Raw genomic sequence first — 13,652 nt, 5'->3', positions numbered from 1 at the left:
TTATAATTTTGAACACAAGTTCTTTAGCTAACATACCTACTTATTCACATATCTTTTGCATTTTTTAAGTTACACATTTCATGCAGTTCTAGTTTATAAGTCGCCACAAGCAATCCACAATATTTACCTTACTGCCCCAGATTAGATGGATACTTTTCCGCTTTCAGGATTATTTTACTTTATCTTTTAAATGACATTAATGAATTTTGGAGCCTCTTTTTCCTTGAAGCTTTTAGCTATTTTTAGTCTAGATGAGATTCAAAACCAATTGTTCAACACATCCAAAGTATGTCTGGTGCTCAGTGACTGCTTTGGTCCTCCTCCTTACTTAGAGAAGTAAACACTGCAGATTTCACTTCTCTAAATAAAAGGAAAGGCCAACAATACCACTAAACATCAGGCATATTTGGTCTACAATATAAAAGCTAGTGCACTCCAAAAAATCAACAGCACTTTGCTCCCACAGATTTATTTTTATTTGAATACTCTAGAAGTCCATTTTAATTTAAATCCACTTTCCTTTTCCACAGTTACATTTTTAGAAACTAATTTCAAACCGAAATCAACATATCCTGCACTAAATGTATTTGCACATCACATTCAAATTGGAAAAATTGTTTTTTTTTTCTAGCCAGGCCTCAAAGCTTGAAGCTGCTAATGCTGATTTGGAGAGCTGTCTGTTATCGCTGCCACAACACATTAGGATTTTTCCTTGAAAGAAGATGCAAGGGAATAATAATGCTGAAATAAACCTAAGCATTCTGTCCTTGCCTGCAGTAGAAACATACTTCCTTGTCTGATAGTGCTTGCTCTAACCCCCACAATGAGATACATCGCAAAAAGTTTACATTCTTTTTGTCAGAGACAAACACAAGTATCTTTAAAACTTGTCAAGCAGCTACTTTTATGCAAAGTAATCACAGCTTCAAATTAGGAAAAGAATAATTTAGGAGGAAAGACTCAGAGTTAAAGCCTGAGTAAAGCATTATGAACATCTTTAGGAATAAATTTTTTTGGCAGCATGAAATAAGTCTCATCACACTTTACTCAACCCTCACCATACATAATCTACTCTTGGCTAATAGGAAAATGGGTATTGGGTAATTCATTCAAACTAATGACCTATTATCTTACACACAGAAATTTACTTATATATAGTTGTTGTTCTTTAAGCCCTATTTAGCTACAATACCCATTTTCCCACAAACTAAGACTGAATTTTTTTTTGTCCTTTTGAATTTTTGACAGAGGAAAGCCAATATGGTAGAGAATTGTGTTTCATCCAACTGGCAGAAAGCAGAGACGTTCACTTTCTGATTAGAAGCCACTGGATCCCTGTTACAGCTATCATTGTATTCTTATTCTGTGTATTTCTGGCAGCCATTTGCCAAGATTTTAAGATTGTGTATTAAGTGTCAGCAAAATTCTAGTAAACCGAAGCCTTCTCTCTGTGCATAGTACCCTGCCTCTGCAAAATCCCCAAGTTTGCCACTGAAACTGTTCTTCCCGTCTTTACGGACCTTTTAAAATGTGAATGAAACCAGGAGGACAGAGTCCATTTTATTATGCTGAGTGCTGATTAAGTCAATAGGATTTTATGTAATACCGATGATGCTTATGACTACGAAAGAAAGAAGGAAGTTATTGTTGCTAGAGTTCTTTGCCTACACTTGTTATTTGGGAAAAGAGGTGAACCATTTATTCCTGTTTAATCATTAAGACTTTTGTAAATTTTGCTTCAAAAAGACAGCCATATTTCCTATAAGTTGTGCATACATAAAACCCCCCTAAATGCCAAGAATTTAAATAGGTTTTGACCACAGCTTATATCTAAAGCAGACAAATTAGTGTTATATTAACACTTTTGAAAGCAGAAGGGGAGGAGGGTTGGGGAGTGAAAGAAAGCACTAGCAGGTGTGCTTTTACCTCATATGCAAAGTGTATGCCCAATAAGAAGCTTTAAATTGCTTAACTACAATCCCTTCAGAAGTGTGAAGGTAACAGAAATGCTGACAAACTACTGCAGTATTAGCAGGCGTCACTCTAACAATGAAATCTTCTTTTGCCAGCTGTTCATTTTAAAATAAACTAGCCAAAACAATTAAATACATAGACTGCGTACATGGGAAGTTAATTGATTTTGTTATATACTTGGTGTTAAATACCATTCTTCAGAGCAAACAATTTACAGCATTTTAAAGAGGTGATTCAAACAACATTTACTGTATTTCAGAGGCAAACTACAGTAGCTGGTATCAAAGAATGAGTTACTGAAAGCCTTCTAATGAAGATGGAAGGTTTTAAGATCCTACCGACGCTTGACTGGAGAATCTGGATGGAATACACAGTTAGAAATATATTTCAAAAGTTTATTCAATCTTGTTTGGGGTCACCTAGGCTGATTAGCAAAACCTGTTTAAACCAAATCTAAGCACATTCCTTTAACTCCACGTCCTAAGAATGACAGTATGTAAAATGGCAATGCCACAGGGCTGCCAAGCATCAACTCAGTCTGTAGTTGCTGCTTTTACCACCAAGAGCCACTGTGGTGCCTATTTTGCAGGCAACCTGTTTGTTTTTCCAACTGCTGCTTCCAGCACTGGAGTCAAATGAGAAAGGAACAGCTGGGAGGAGTAGGTGGCAGCAAGGGCAGAACATGAGGGGACTCAATAGTGGCCCAGGCTCCCATAGCTAGACAACATCAGCCCAACTCCCTCAACTATCATCCAAAATATTCTTCCCCAGACAGCATCCAGAGTAACCCGACACCTGAACCCCCGATCTATCCTATCACTCACTAATCAGTTGTGGAGCTCACTGATTTAGTTAATGCAGCAAAATAAAAATCAGACATAGGTGTGGTAGAGCTAGGTGAATGCCAGTGGCCTGCCAATTATAGGACATTTTCATTTGTGGCACAGAACTTTTGATGTCCTGTTAAAATTAAAAGTGAGAATTGCCCTCTATTTGTAATGGTTCTTCGGGGGGTGAAGGGGTGGGGTGGGGGGGAATCTATACTGAAAACCTGAGTCAAACACAAACTAGAGGAATGATTACTGATGATCCAGCTATGAAACAAGGAAGAATGTATTTTGCAATCAACAAGATTTGTTTTAAAAAAAAAAAAAAAATCAGTACTCTGGGACTGTCATAGGCTTGGTGGTCTCCGATGAATCTTACTCAGTTTTTTTTTTTTTTTTTTAAAGCAGCAGGTGAGGAAGAATCTTTACAAGATAAGCTAAGTTTACCTATGCTTATGCTTCAACAAAGCAAGCTACACCACAAAATATCTTTGAACAAACTTCTATTTGAGTCAAACAATTCCATTAGAGAAAGCAATTCCAAATTAGAAACTAACGTTCATGCATTCTGAAACACCTGAACATTTTGTCTGACCCATCTGTTAGCATTGATTCATCACAAAGAATAAGAATGGAGGGAAGTTAGTTTGAAAATTCTCTTGCTACTAAGACAACTTCACCCCAATTAACCTTTTATTTAAACAACTAACATGCAGTGAAGCATATTTACTTGGCGTAAGCTGGTTACAAGTTTTAGCTAAAAAGCATAAAGTAACAAATGGATTTTTTTTATTCTAAGTCAGAATCCTTTGGATATAAAAATGCTGAATTGGGACTGTTTTTTTTCCTTTCACTATGTTTTCTCCTGATACCATATTTAGTATAGCTACTAATATTTTGGTCAAAATGGTCAGTTACTAAATATTTAAAGAGGAGGCAATTATGTCAGTCAGAATCCCTATTCCTCCCCCCCCCCCAAAAAAAAACCCAAACACCACACATGCCACTCACTCTTTAGGGACAGACAGATGCCAGTTCCACTGGGCATTCAAACTGTGTGCCCAAAAAGGAGCAATCTATTCTCTAGACCCTGCATGTCCTACAGTCTTTACAGAAGGAATACTCTCTTCTCCATGGCACACCAGATAATTCCAACATTATTCCAACTGATACAGCAGAAAATTTGCAACTTCAAATGAAGGCCATTAACAGGATTCATTGTCCATTCTGAAAGAATGCTATATAGAACTTGTTTCATTTAGTTTCAAATTTATGCCAAGAATACTTGGAAGGTGAAGTAGTTCTGAATTACAGAAAGACACAAGTGTATTCATACTTGCCTCAAAAATCAAAAGGATCCTGCTGTCCCGGAGATAACGTTCATAAGGGTATTCTTTCATATAGCCAAGGCCTCCAAGAACTTGTAAAGCTTCACTTACACAAATCCAAGCACCTTCAGAACTAAATACCTGCCAAAAGCACAGTAACTTTTATTACTAGATTATTAAAGTAGATGCCAACTTTAAATAGAAACTAGATTGATTTATTCTTTTATCTTAAGGCAAAAAGAGGGAGAAGGCTAAGAATGAATTGGGATAAATTGTTTATATAAACAACTTTCAAAATATGGCTCTTGCAGTTGCTTTCATCCTAGACAATTTAAAGTTGTCTCCGATTGCACTGGTTATGGTACATGGGAAGTGCACTGGTCCATAAAAATTAATGTTCTAACTGAACAGCCACTCCAAACTCCATCTCACAAAAGCAACATGGTAATTCTATTAGGATGGTTGAACACAAGCCAACAGAATTACTTTCAGCCTGCTTTAAAGATTAATCCATGCTAGAGGATTGATGCTGCCTTAAGAAGATAGCTACTTTTATCAAGACTGTAGAAAGATAAACATACTTAACATTTCCATAGCACCTTCCATCCAAAAATCTCTCAGTAGTCTACTGCCCAAAATCTCAAATTTAGTCTTTCATCCTTTTAAAAAGAGGACTGACTTTGTGGCACCCTGGCTCCTCCTTTCCCCTAGGTCACATGGAAACTCAACTGGGAACTCCCTGGGGATTCAGATCCCATGAACTGGGAGAGAATGGAGCAGGCCACTCAACAGTTTAAATCTTCCCAAATTCAGATGGCCAGGAAGCAAGTTACTTTGGACTGAGCATGTAGTAACATAGGTTCACCTTCTAGGTAGTGGAAAACCTTCAGTTCTCAAGAACGCTTTGCCAGTCAGCAACATTCTGAAAACTAATTTATGAAATGCTGGAGAGATATCAATAGCAAAGCCCTGAATTGTATCCTTTTCCATATTGGCAGCCAATACAGAGGGCAGGCCTGACTCCCTCCCTCACCCCTAGCCTAAGGAGCAAGGGAGCAGCTGCATTCTGCAAGTTTTCCAGCTTCTGAGTCAATTTCAAGGAAAGCCAGGACAGTGGGTCTTTACCAGTTACATTTTAACCAGGTGAGGAGGTCCATGGCTGGAGAAACACCTGGATACTGTTGTCTTGGACCATTGTCACAATGCGGGCCTCTCAATTGGAGAGGAATCCAAAGTCATCCCCAAATTTCACACCTGCTGTCTCTCTATTTGCACCCCTACTCCCTAAATACTGGGCATGCACAAGCAGGATCCTCAGAACAATTCCCCTTGCCTACTAGCAACACTTCAATCTTGCATCAATCTGACAGTGAAAACAGCTCTAGCCCACCCTGTGTAAAGTCAAATTTGAGAGGAGCTGAGGAAATTGGAACATTCGGATGAGGACTGAATTTCAGATGCTCTCTCTCCACTATGTGCGTAGCCAAGATTTGTATGTGGTGATGTCAAAATGCAGCTGCTTCTAGAAATTCTGGGGGGATTAAAGTACTTAAGCTACCTGTATGAGTGTGTTTCATATGAAGACAAGAGCCTAGATCTGGGGGGGAGGGATAACTCAGTGGTTTGAGCATTGGCCTGCTAAACCCAGGGTTGAGAGTTCAATCCTTGAGGGGGCCACTTGGGGATCTGGGGCAAAAATCAGTACTTGGTCCTGCTAGTGAAGGCAGGGGGCTGGACTCTGACTTTTCAAGGTCCCTTCCAGTTCTAGGAGATGGGATATCTCCATTACTTATTAATTATTATTATCATCATCAGGCCCTGAAGGGCCACCAAAATGGAGTGAGGGAGAGAGTGAAAACAAACCGTGCTCTTTAGCAGGTTCTTGTATCACACCCACCACTGAGGTGTCCGAATGTCTTGGATACGAGGCTACAAGTACAAACTATCAGAGATAGAGGTTTTAGTTTAAATGTTATTCTAATGTTTTATGCCTGGTCTTTTGCAATAAAATGGATTACCTTAACCATAGCTGCCTCAATTGAACAATCTGGCACTCCTGGCCTGTCCATCATTCCTGCAGTGAGATAAGCCATGCTCTCCATTACATATGCTTTCACAGCCATAAGGGTAAACTTCTCCTGCCAAATAGCAAACAAACATTTACCATGCATACATGTAGATGTAGAGTTGTTATAGTCAGGTCAGCAATCATAATAAAATTTAGTGCATAACTAAGTGAAGCTTGTATATGTATTAAATCATTAAGTATTAAATGCTATTTAGAATACTTAATAGCAATTGTATTTGTATGAAAAACTTTAAAAAGTTTTAAGTTTGATACATTTATACTTCTATAAATTCAAAACATCAGCACACAAGCATCTAGATTAAATTTATGCAGATTGAATACCAAGCATCTGGTAATCCAGCAATAATTTTTTTAAACCAGTAGCTGCAACAAAATCCTTCTCCCACCCCTTAATAAGCAAATCATGAAAACCACAGGCTGAGAGAATCTAACATAGGTTTTCAGTTTCCTGATTACCTGAATTAATCCAAAATCACTCAGTTTCTTATTGAACTGTTTTCTTGTACAAGCGTACTCTGCTGTCATTTCTTTAAAAAAAAAATTAAATAGAGAGAACACATCAATGAGTGAATCTTTTTTTAAAAGGTATTTATATAATTTATTAAAATAACTCAATTGTTCCCTGAACATGTAATCTCAGCTGTATGCAAATGGTACATTTTACATAATTAAATCTATGCCCTTTAGACATTTATTTCCATCAGGAAATCTGTTGTGTTGATTGAATCTCGTTGTCAGATTTACAACTCAGGCTGCATTGGTGCAAAACAATTGCCTGAAAGATTCCTCTAACACATACAACATACCATCAGCAGAGGGGAAATTGTGAGAACATAATCTGTACTCTCCTCTGCTATTAACTAGAATAGACTGAGGATGCATGGTATTTTACAGCAGTATTAAAAACTTACAATTTTTTATTCTAACTTTTTAAAAGCAAAGAGTGGTAGCAACAATGCGATTAAAATACAGCTCCTTGTGATAGAGAAAAAAGCCTTATTACAGGAGAAAAATCCTATCAATAGTTCTTTCATACACCCCTATTTGGGGATTACATCAAGATGACCCCTTTTCATACAAGGCGTCACACCAAACAACTGCTTTGTGGTTTTTTGCTATTCTGGAATCATTTACTGTTTATGAAATAGCTTCTGAGCAAGTAGTGATGTTAGTTTATTAATGTTACTCTTACTTGAATTTACCAGTTGAATGATTCTCCTTAAATTCAAAAAAAGTCTTATGTCACAAAGGATTTGTCATGTAAGTATACAATGAACACCTTTACCCAGATTCCTACAAATGCAAGCCTTCAGATGTCTGAGACTATGCATAGACTTCTGTATGATAAAGCTTAAGTTTCTAACTAGTATGTAGGTTCTTATGCCATGCAATACCTGATCACCTTCCAGTAGCTCATTAAGCAATGTGACTAATATCAGTTCACTAGATTACAATGACTAGAGCTGGTCAAAAATTCTTAAAGGAAACAGCTTTCTGTCAGAATACGCTGATTTGACAGAATAGAAATGTTCTGCAGGAACATGTTGATTCTATCAACGCTTTCCATGGACACGAGGCAGGCAGGCAGGCCAGCTTGCCTGCCTGGTTTCCTGCCTGCCTGGCTCCCCTGCAGCCCACCACCAGCTGGGATGCCGCAGAGGCAGATATCCCAGGGAGCATATTTTGTTTAGAAAATGCCAAAAGGTTCTTGCAGTGGGAACATTTGATCGTTTCCCTAGACTAAATTTTGCAGAATTTCAGTTATGTGAAAAAATTCAAGTTTTTTGGCTTTTCATCACAATTTGGGAAGAAAACTAATTTTTTGTGGGACAAATTCCAATTCCCAGCCAGCTCTAACCAGGTCTTGAATAATGATCAAGCAAATATCACACTGAGCTAATAGAATGGGTTACTCAAAGATTATCTACATTATGCCCCAGCAGGGCTGGAGCCACCAAAATCTCCCCTCTGATAGAATTGTAATCCACAAAAGACTTTGTTGGTACCTTCCTATGAAGCAGTAACTAACTGTATTTTTGAAACAGTAGTTTGAAATGATTGTATTGAAAGTGTAATTTTGGAAACTGTCAGAGGACTTTCAGGCAAGAGAAGATGGAAGAACTTAACCCCACCCCCAGCACAGGAAGCACATTTATCAACATAGACCATGATTATCTCCTATCCAGAGTATAGAGAAATTTTAAGATCTTACGGAAACCAGTGAGTGGTAACTGTTGACAGAAGCTGATTTTATAGCTACCGTTGTATGTAAAATTTGAAGCCTGAATTACTTTACAATGTTCAAGTCAGAATGTTAAGGCAGCTTTTATTATCTCTCTCTCTCTCACACACACACACACACACACACACACACACACACACACACTTCCTATATCTGGTTGCTTCTAAAAGTAACCTAATATAGCTTTTAAAAGATGCTCTATTTGTAAATAATTCATTCCAATGCAAAAAAGGTAACCGTTTTATACATAACTGAAAACACCATTAGCATTTTATGGACAAGTAACCTTTAGTGTTAACCAGAGTCTAAATTCAGTTCTAGAGTCCATATCTGAAATGAGTGTGGTTATTAGTGTCATTGAAAGACGTGACATTTGTCTTTTCACAAGATGTTAAGTTTTCTTTTGTAATACAAGGACCGATTTCATTCCTCCCAGAAATTCAGTAAGCTTCATTTTACCTACCTATCAGTTTCTTAATCATTCCTGCAGATGCACTACCCATGCTAAATCTTCCACTATTTAGGATATTCATAGCCACCTACAATGAAGAAATACAGGCCTTTATTCAATAAGTTATACTTTCAGTAAAATGCACTCCATTTTGTAAAATGCCATAGCTTTAGGTTGGTAGATACCAATGCACCTCCAAAATTCATTATGTTCCTCTACAGAAAGTGTACCAAAAATGAATAAGGGTTAAGATAGTTGTAGCTATCCTCAGAACAATTCAGAGAGAACACACCAGATGAAAGACATTTTCTTCAGTGAATGCCTACTTCACACTTTAATGCCCACATTAAAAGCACCTAGTTTCATTAGCAGGTGGCTCTTTTGTCATTGAAGATGTTATTTCTGATAGTGGAAAAGGATGTATACCTCTTTAGTATTTAACTATGCGTTTGCAATAAGAAACACTTTCAGAGCAGCTATTATAGAAATTGTTCCTTTGAATTTTCATCAATGAAAGGTGAGCTCACAGATTGGATTATGAGGTTAATACAATTAAAATATTACTATACATTATTCACTTTAAATTACTACATGGCAGACCCCAAACACAAGAAAACCTGGTGGCTCAGCAAGCGACAAGCATTTTGCATTAGCAATTAGTAGCAGAAAATACCAACTGGTGACCCAGATAGGTTTTTAATAGTGTTTCACCAGTGGAGCACAGTAGTTATAAGTGTTACACAAGTGTTATACTTCGAGAAACTATTGAATATCATCACTAGGACCCTACCAAATTGAGGGTCCATTTTGGTCAATTTTCATGGTGATGGGATTTTAAAAAATACATTTCATGATTTCAGCTATTTAAATTTCATGGTGTTGTAATTGTAGGGGTCCTGACCCAAAAAGGAGGGGTGTGTGTGTGTGTGGTGTGTGCGTGCATGCGGGGGGTGGGGGGTGTCGCAAGGTTATTGTTGGGGGTGTGTGCGGTACTGCTACCCTGTTCTGCACTGCTGGTGGTGGTGCCGCCTTCAGAGCTGGGTGGCCAGAGAGCAGCGGCTGCTGCCAGGATCCCAGCTCTGAAGGCTGCGCTGCCGCCAGCAGCAGTGCACAAGTAAGGATGGCATAGTATTGCCACCCTTACTTCTGCATTACTGCTGGCAAGGCACTTCTTTCAGAGCTGGGCACCCAGCCAACAGCTGCTGCTCTCTGGCTGCCCAGCTCTGAATACTGCAATCTCCCTAAAATAACTTTGCAATCCCCCTGCAACTCTCTTTTGGATCAGGACCCCCAATTTGATAAACGCTGGCCTCCCCTGTGAAATCTGTATAGTATAGGGTAAAAGCGCACAAAAGACCAGATTTCATGGTCCATCTCATGTTTTTCATGGCCATTTGGTAGGGCCCTAAATATCAGGCTGCCTTATTGTCTCTAGAGGTCTCATTTTAGACCAGTACAACCCTCAGGGCTTCAAAGATCAATGTATGATTGTGCAGACCGCACTTTTCACCCTGTGCCTGTACTCCGTTCACATGGCTAGAGAATCCTGCTATGCAGGGCCAGACCTCCTTCACTTAGCTCAAGGCCAGCCAGCTACCTAGAAAATTTGGGGTATCAAGCCTGCTTTTCTCTCATCTCTCACTACTCTATACAGCAGAGGAATAGAGGTGGGGAAGTCTTCAAGTCACACTGGATTATTTTCACTTCTACCTCCTCCTACCTCCTTGGTCTCTCTCTGGCTGGCGTACATTAAGAGACAGCTACTCTTGAAGGAGGCAGAGGCAGCTACTCTATGTAGTAGCTGCTGCACAGGAGGCAGAATAGGCTTTCATGGAAAGGAAGGCACTTACTCTCAGCAAAGGTCAAGAGTCACAAACTACACAGAATAAGTTAGAACATAGACTATGTATGTAATGGATATTAATCATTTTTTGGAAAAATGAAGTTTGTGTCCGGACTATTGCAGCATCAAGCCTATTTAAAAGAGATTAACTTCCTCTTCAAACTACATTATATGCAATTATTCAGTTCAGGCCATTTAATTAGAAACAAGAACAGAGTAAGTTAATAAAACAATATCCTGTGTGTCCAGAGCTAAGATACATAATGAAGAAGAAAAATCCTGACCGTAGTGGAGAGAAAGGAAAAAAAATATCCATGAAGCTCACTAGGATGGAAAACATATCTGTTAAGATGCATACCCTACAGAAGAAAATAGTATGTGCATAATTCCTTATGCTGGGAGCCCGCAGGTGACTGTGACAGCATAAGAAAAATAGGAAACCAAGTTATAATCAGAAGCATGATGTTATTTTTCAGTCCTTAGGAATTTCATTGTGCATCCAGCAAAGGTGCTTAGAGTCATGACCAATAACAGAATAGAAATGCATAATTATATAATACAAGGTTGGGGATGAACACAGGAATACATTTCTTAATTGGTGATGTAGAATACCCATAACTTAGTGCATTACTAAGTGCATGACAACAAAATTCAAGGTACTAAGGCAATGCTTGAGTTGTTGGAATGATAGCTCATAGCTGCTTGTTAAAAAGAAAGGGAGCATAAAGTGGAGAACAGAACCTTTTCTTGCATAATCTCATTCTTCCTCCAAATTCATAGACTATATTAAGAAACCTGGGCTGGAGAAGCATCTGCAGAAGTTTCCTGAAAGCTCAAAGTCTTGTTTCTCTGTAGGCTTTCGTTATTTAAGTGATAATCATTTGACATCAGTCGAAGAATTATCCACGAAAGCAAAAGAAATCTCACTATCACAGATTTTTATTAGGAAGCATCCAAAAATGCACTCCATTCACCTAGTGCTTGTGGTCTCTAAACTGCTAGAGCAAGCTTGTGTAGGTGATGGTCCTTCCCTCCCAAAGAATAGCCAGGTGAGGGGCATTCCAATTCCAAAATAAAGAAAAAAAAAAATGTGGACCTTAACTACTGCTAAAGAGACTCAGATATTGTTGAGGAAAGATTAAAGCAATGTGGAAGCCAGGCTCAGTCTTAATGCCCTCAAACAGCCAGCACCCATGCAGCAGACAAAAAGACTGATTATAACTGGCTTTTTTTTTTTTTTTAAATATACTCAGAATATTGATATGGACATCAAAACCTAATTATTATTAAAGGGGAGGGAAATGCAACTTGGAACACTGTGTTCAAAATCAGTGCACACATTTTGTTAATGTTTCAGGTGACTGAAAAGAGGTTAGTCACCTGTGCAGTAACTGACATTCTTCGAGACGAGTGTCCCTGTGGGTGCTCCACTATAGGTGTCGGTGCGCCCCTGCGCCATTGTTTGGAGATTTTTTTTACAGCAGTACCTGTACTGGCCGCGCTTGCGTGGAGCCTGCGTCACATACCAGTCTTGTCTTAACAGTGCGCATACGCGGCCAAGCTCCTCAGTTCCTGCTCTACAACAGAGGCCGCCCCAGCTCTGAAGTAGAGGGGAGGAGGATGGGGAGTGGAGCACCCACAGGGACACTCATCTCGAAGAACGTCAGTTACTGCACAGGTGAGTAATCCCCTCTTCTTCGAGAGGTGTCCCTGTGGGTGCTCCACTCCAGGTGACTTAAAAGCAGTGTATCTCAAGGAGGTAGAGACTTCAGATCTGGAAGGAATGCAGTAGATAGAACAGCTCTGCCCACACGCATATTAGTGATGGGTCCCTGTGTGAGCATAATATTTTGCAAATTTACAGTATTTTCAAAAGCCCAAATGGCAGCACTGGAAATGTCCTTAAGGGGGATGTTATGAAGAAAGGCCACCATGGATCTGGTGGAGTGAGTCCTGATAAAAATAGGAGTCGTTGCGTTCTATAGTTGATAAAAGACAAATGCAACTCGAGATCCAGTTGGACAGTCTGTGGTTAGAGATAAATGAGCCCTTAGAACGTTCTTCAATAGGGACAAATAGCTTGTCGGAACGCCTAAAGGTTTTAGTCCTGTCAAAGAAAAAGGACAAAGCTCTGCGCACGTCCAAAATGTGCATCCTAGATTCAAAGGAATTCTCATGTGGTTTTGGAAAAGGTAGAGAGATGGATAGACTCATTGACGTGGAAAGATGAGTGCACCTTCAGTAGAATTTCGGGGAGTAAGCATAGGGTGACTTTGTCCTTAAAAATATGGTGTATGGCAGATCTGCCATGAGTGCTGCAATTTCTCCTGCGCATCTTGCAGAGGCAATTGCTACCAGAAATGCAGTTTTCTTAGAGAGATGTAGGAGGGAACATGTGGCTAATGGTTTTTGGGTTAGGCATGTTAAGACTAAGGGAAGGTCCCAAGATTGATTAGGCGGTTTGATGTCTGGGTATAGGGCTTGGGGTCCCTTAAGGAATCGCTTAGTAATGCGGTGAGCAAAGATAAGTCCTATTGTCGATGGCATCATGGAACATTATAATTGCGGCCAAGTGGACTTTGATGGGACTGTGGGAGAGTCCAGAGAGTTTAATCTTTAACAGAGTTGAGGATTAGCGGGAGAGGCGTGGAAAAAAGGAGCGGTTTTTGTGACAGCCCACGAGTGTGTAAATCTTGTCCCGTTATGAAGGCATGTAGAATTTGTTGTGCTATGAAGGAGTACATTTCAAACTATTATATCCTCGTTTAGTTCCCATTCGTGGTCTATAGGAAATCTTCTGCTGAAGTTGTCGCGGTGGTATTGAGAGAGCCAGGTAGAGTATGCAGCTGATAGTCAGACATTGTGTCTGAGACGCCAGTTTAATCACTTCTGTACAAA

At 39.3% G+C, this 13,652-nt stretch overlaps 2 protein-coding genes across 2 annotated transcripts in view; one reads left to right on the top strand and one right to left on the bottom strand.

Moving 5' to 3' along the window:
- The window catches only part of CFAP92 (cilia and flagella associated protein 92 (putative)), a 92,704-nt gene extending 89,743 nt beyond the window's left edge, over positions 1–2,961 (top strand). The window contains exon 20 of the mRNA XM_042857426.2: positions 2,234–2,961. Coding sequence (XP_042713360.2) covers positions 2,234–2,274 — 41 coding nt within the window. The 3' untranslated portion in view covers positions 2,275–2,961. The remainder of the gene's footprint in view (positions 1–2,233) is intronic.
- Positions 1–13,652, bottom strand: part of ACAD9 (acyl-CoA dehydrogenase family member 9) — a 54,642-nt gene that overhangs the window by 9,832 nt on the left and 31,158 nt on the right. Inside the window, exons 9-12 of the mRNA XM_005309780.5 lie at positions 8,924–8,999; positions 6,675–6,745; positions 6,148–6,267; positions 4,142–4,270 (exon numbers count right to left, since the gene is read on the bottom strand). Of these exons, the coding sequence (XP_005309837.2) occupies positions 4,142–4,270; positions 6,148–6,267; positions 6,675–6,745; positions 8,924–8,999 (396 nt within the window). The remainder of the gene's footprint in view (positions 1–4,141; positions 4,271–6,147; positions 6,268–6,674; positions 6,746–8,923; positions 9,000–13,652) is intronic.

The sequence above is a fragment of the Chrysemys picta genome, chromosome 7, assembly GCF_011386835.1.
Source record: "Chrysemys picta bellii isolate R12L10 chromosome 7, ASM1138683v2, whole genome shotgun sequence".
NCBI lineage: Eukaryota > Metazoa > Chordata > Testudines > Emydidae > Chrysemys > Chrysemys picta.
This window is presented reverse-complemented; position numbering and strand designations above follow the sequence as displayed.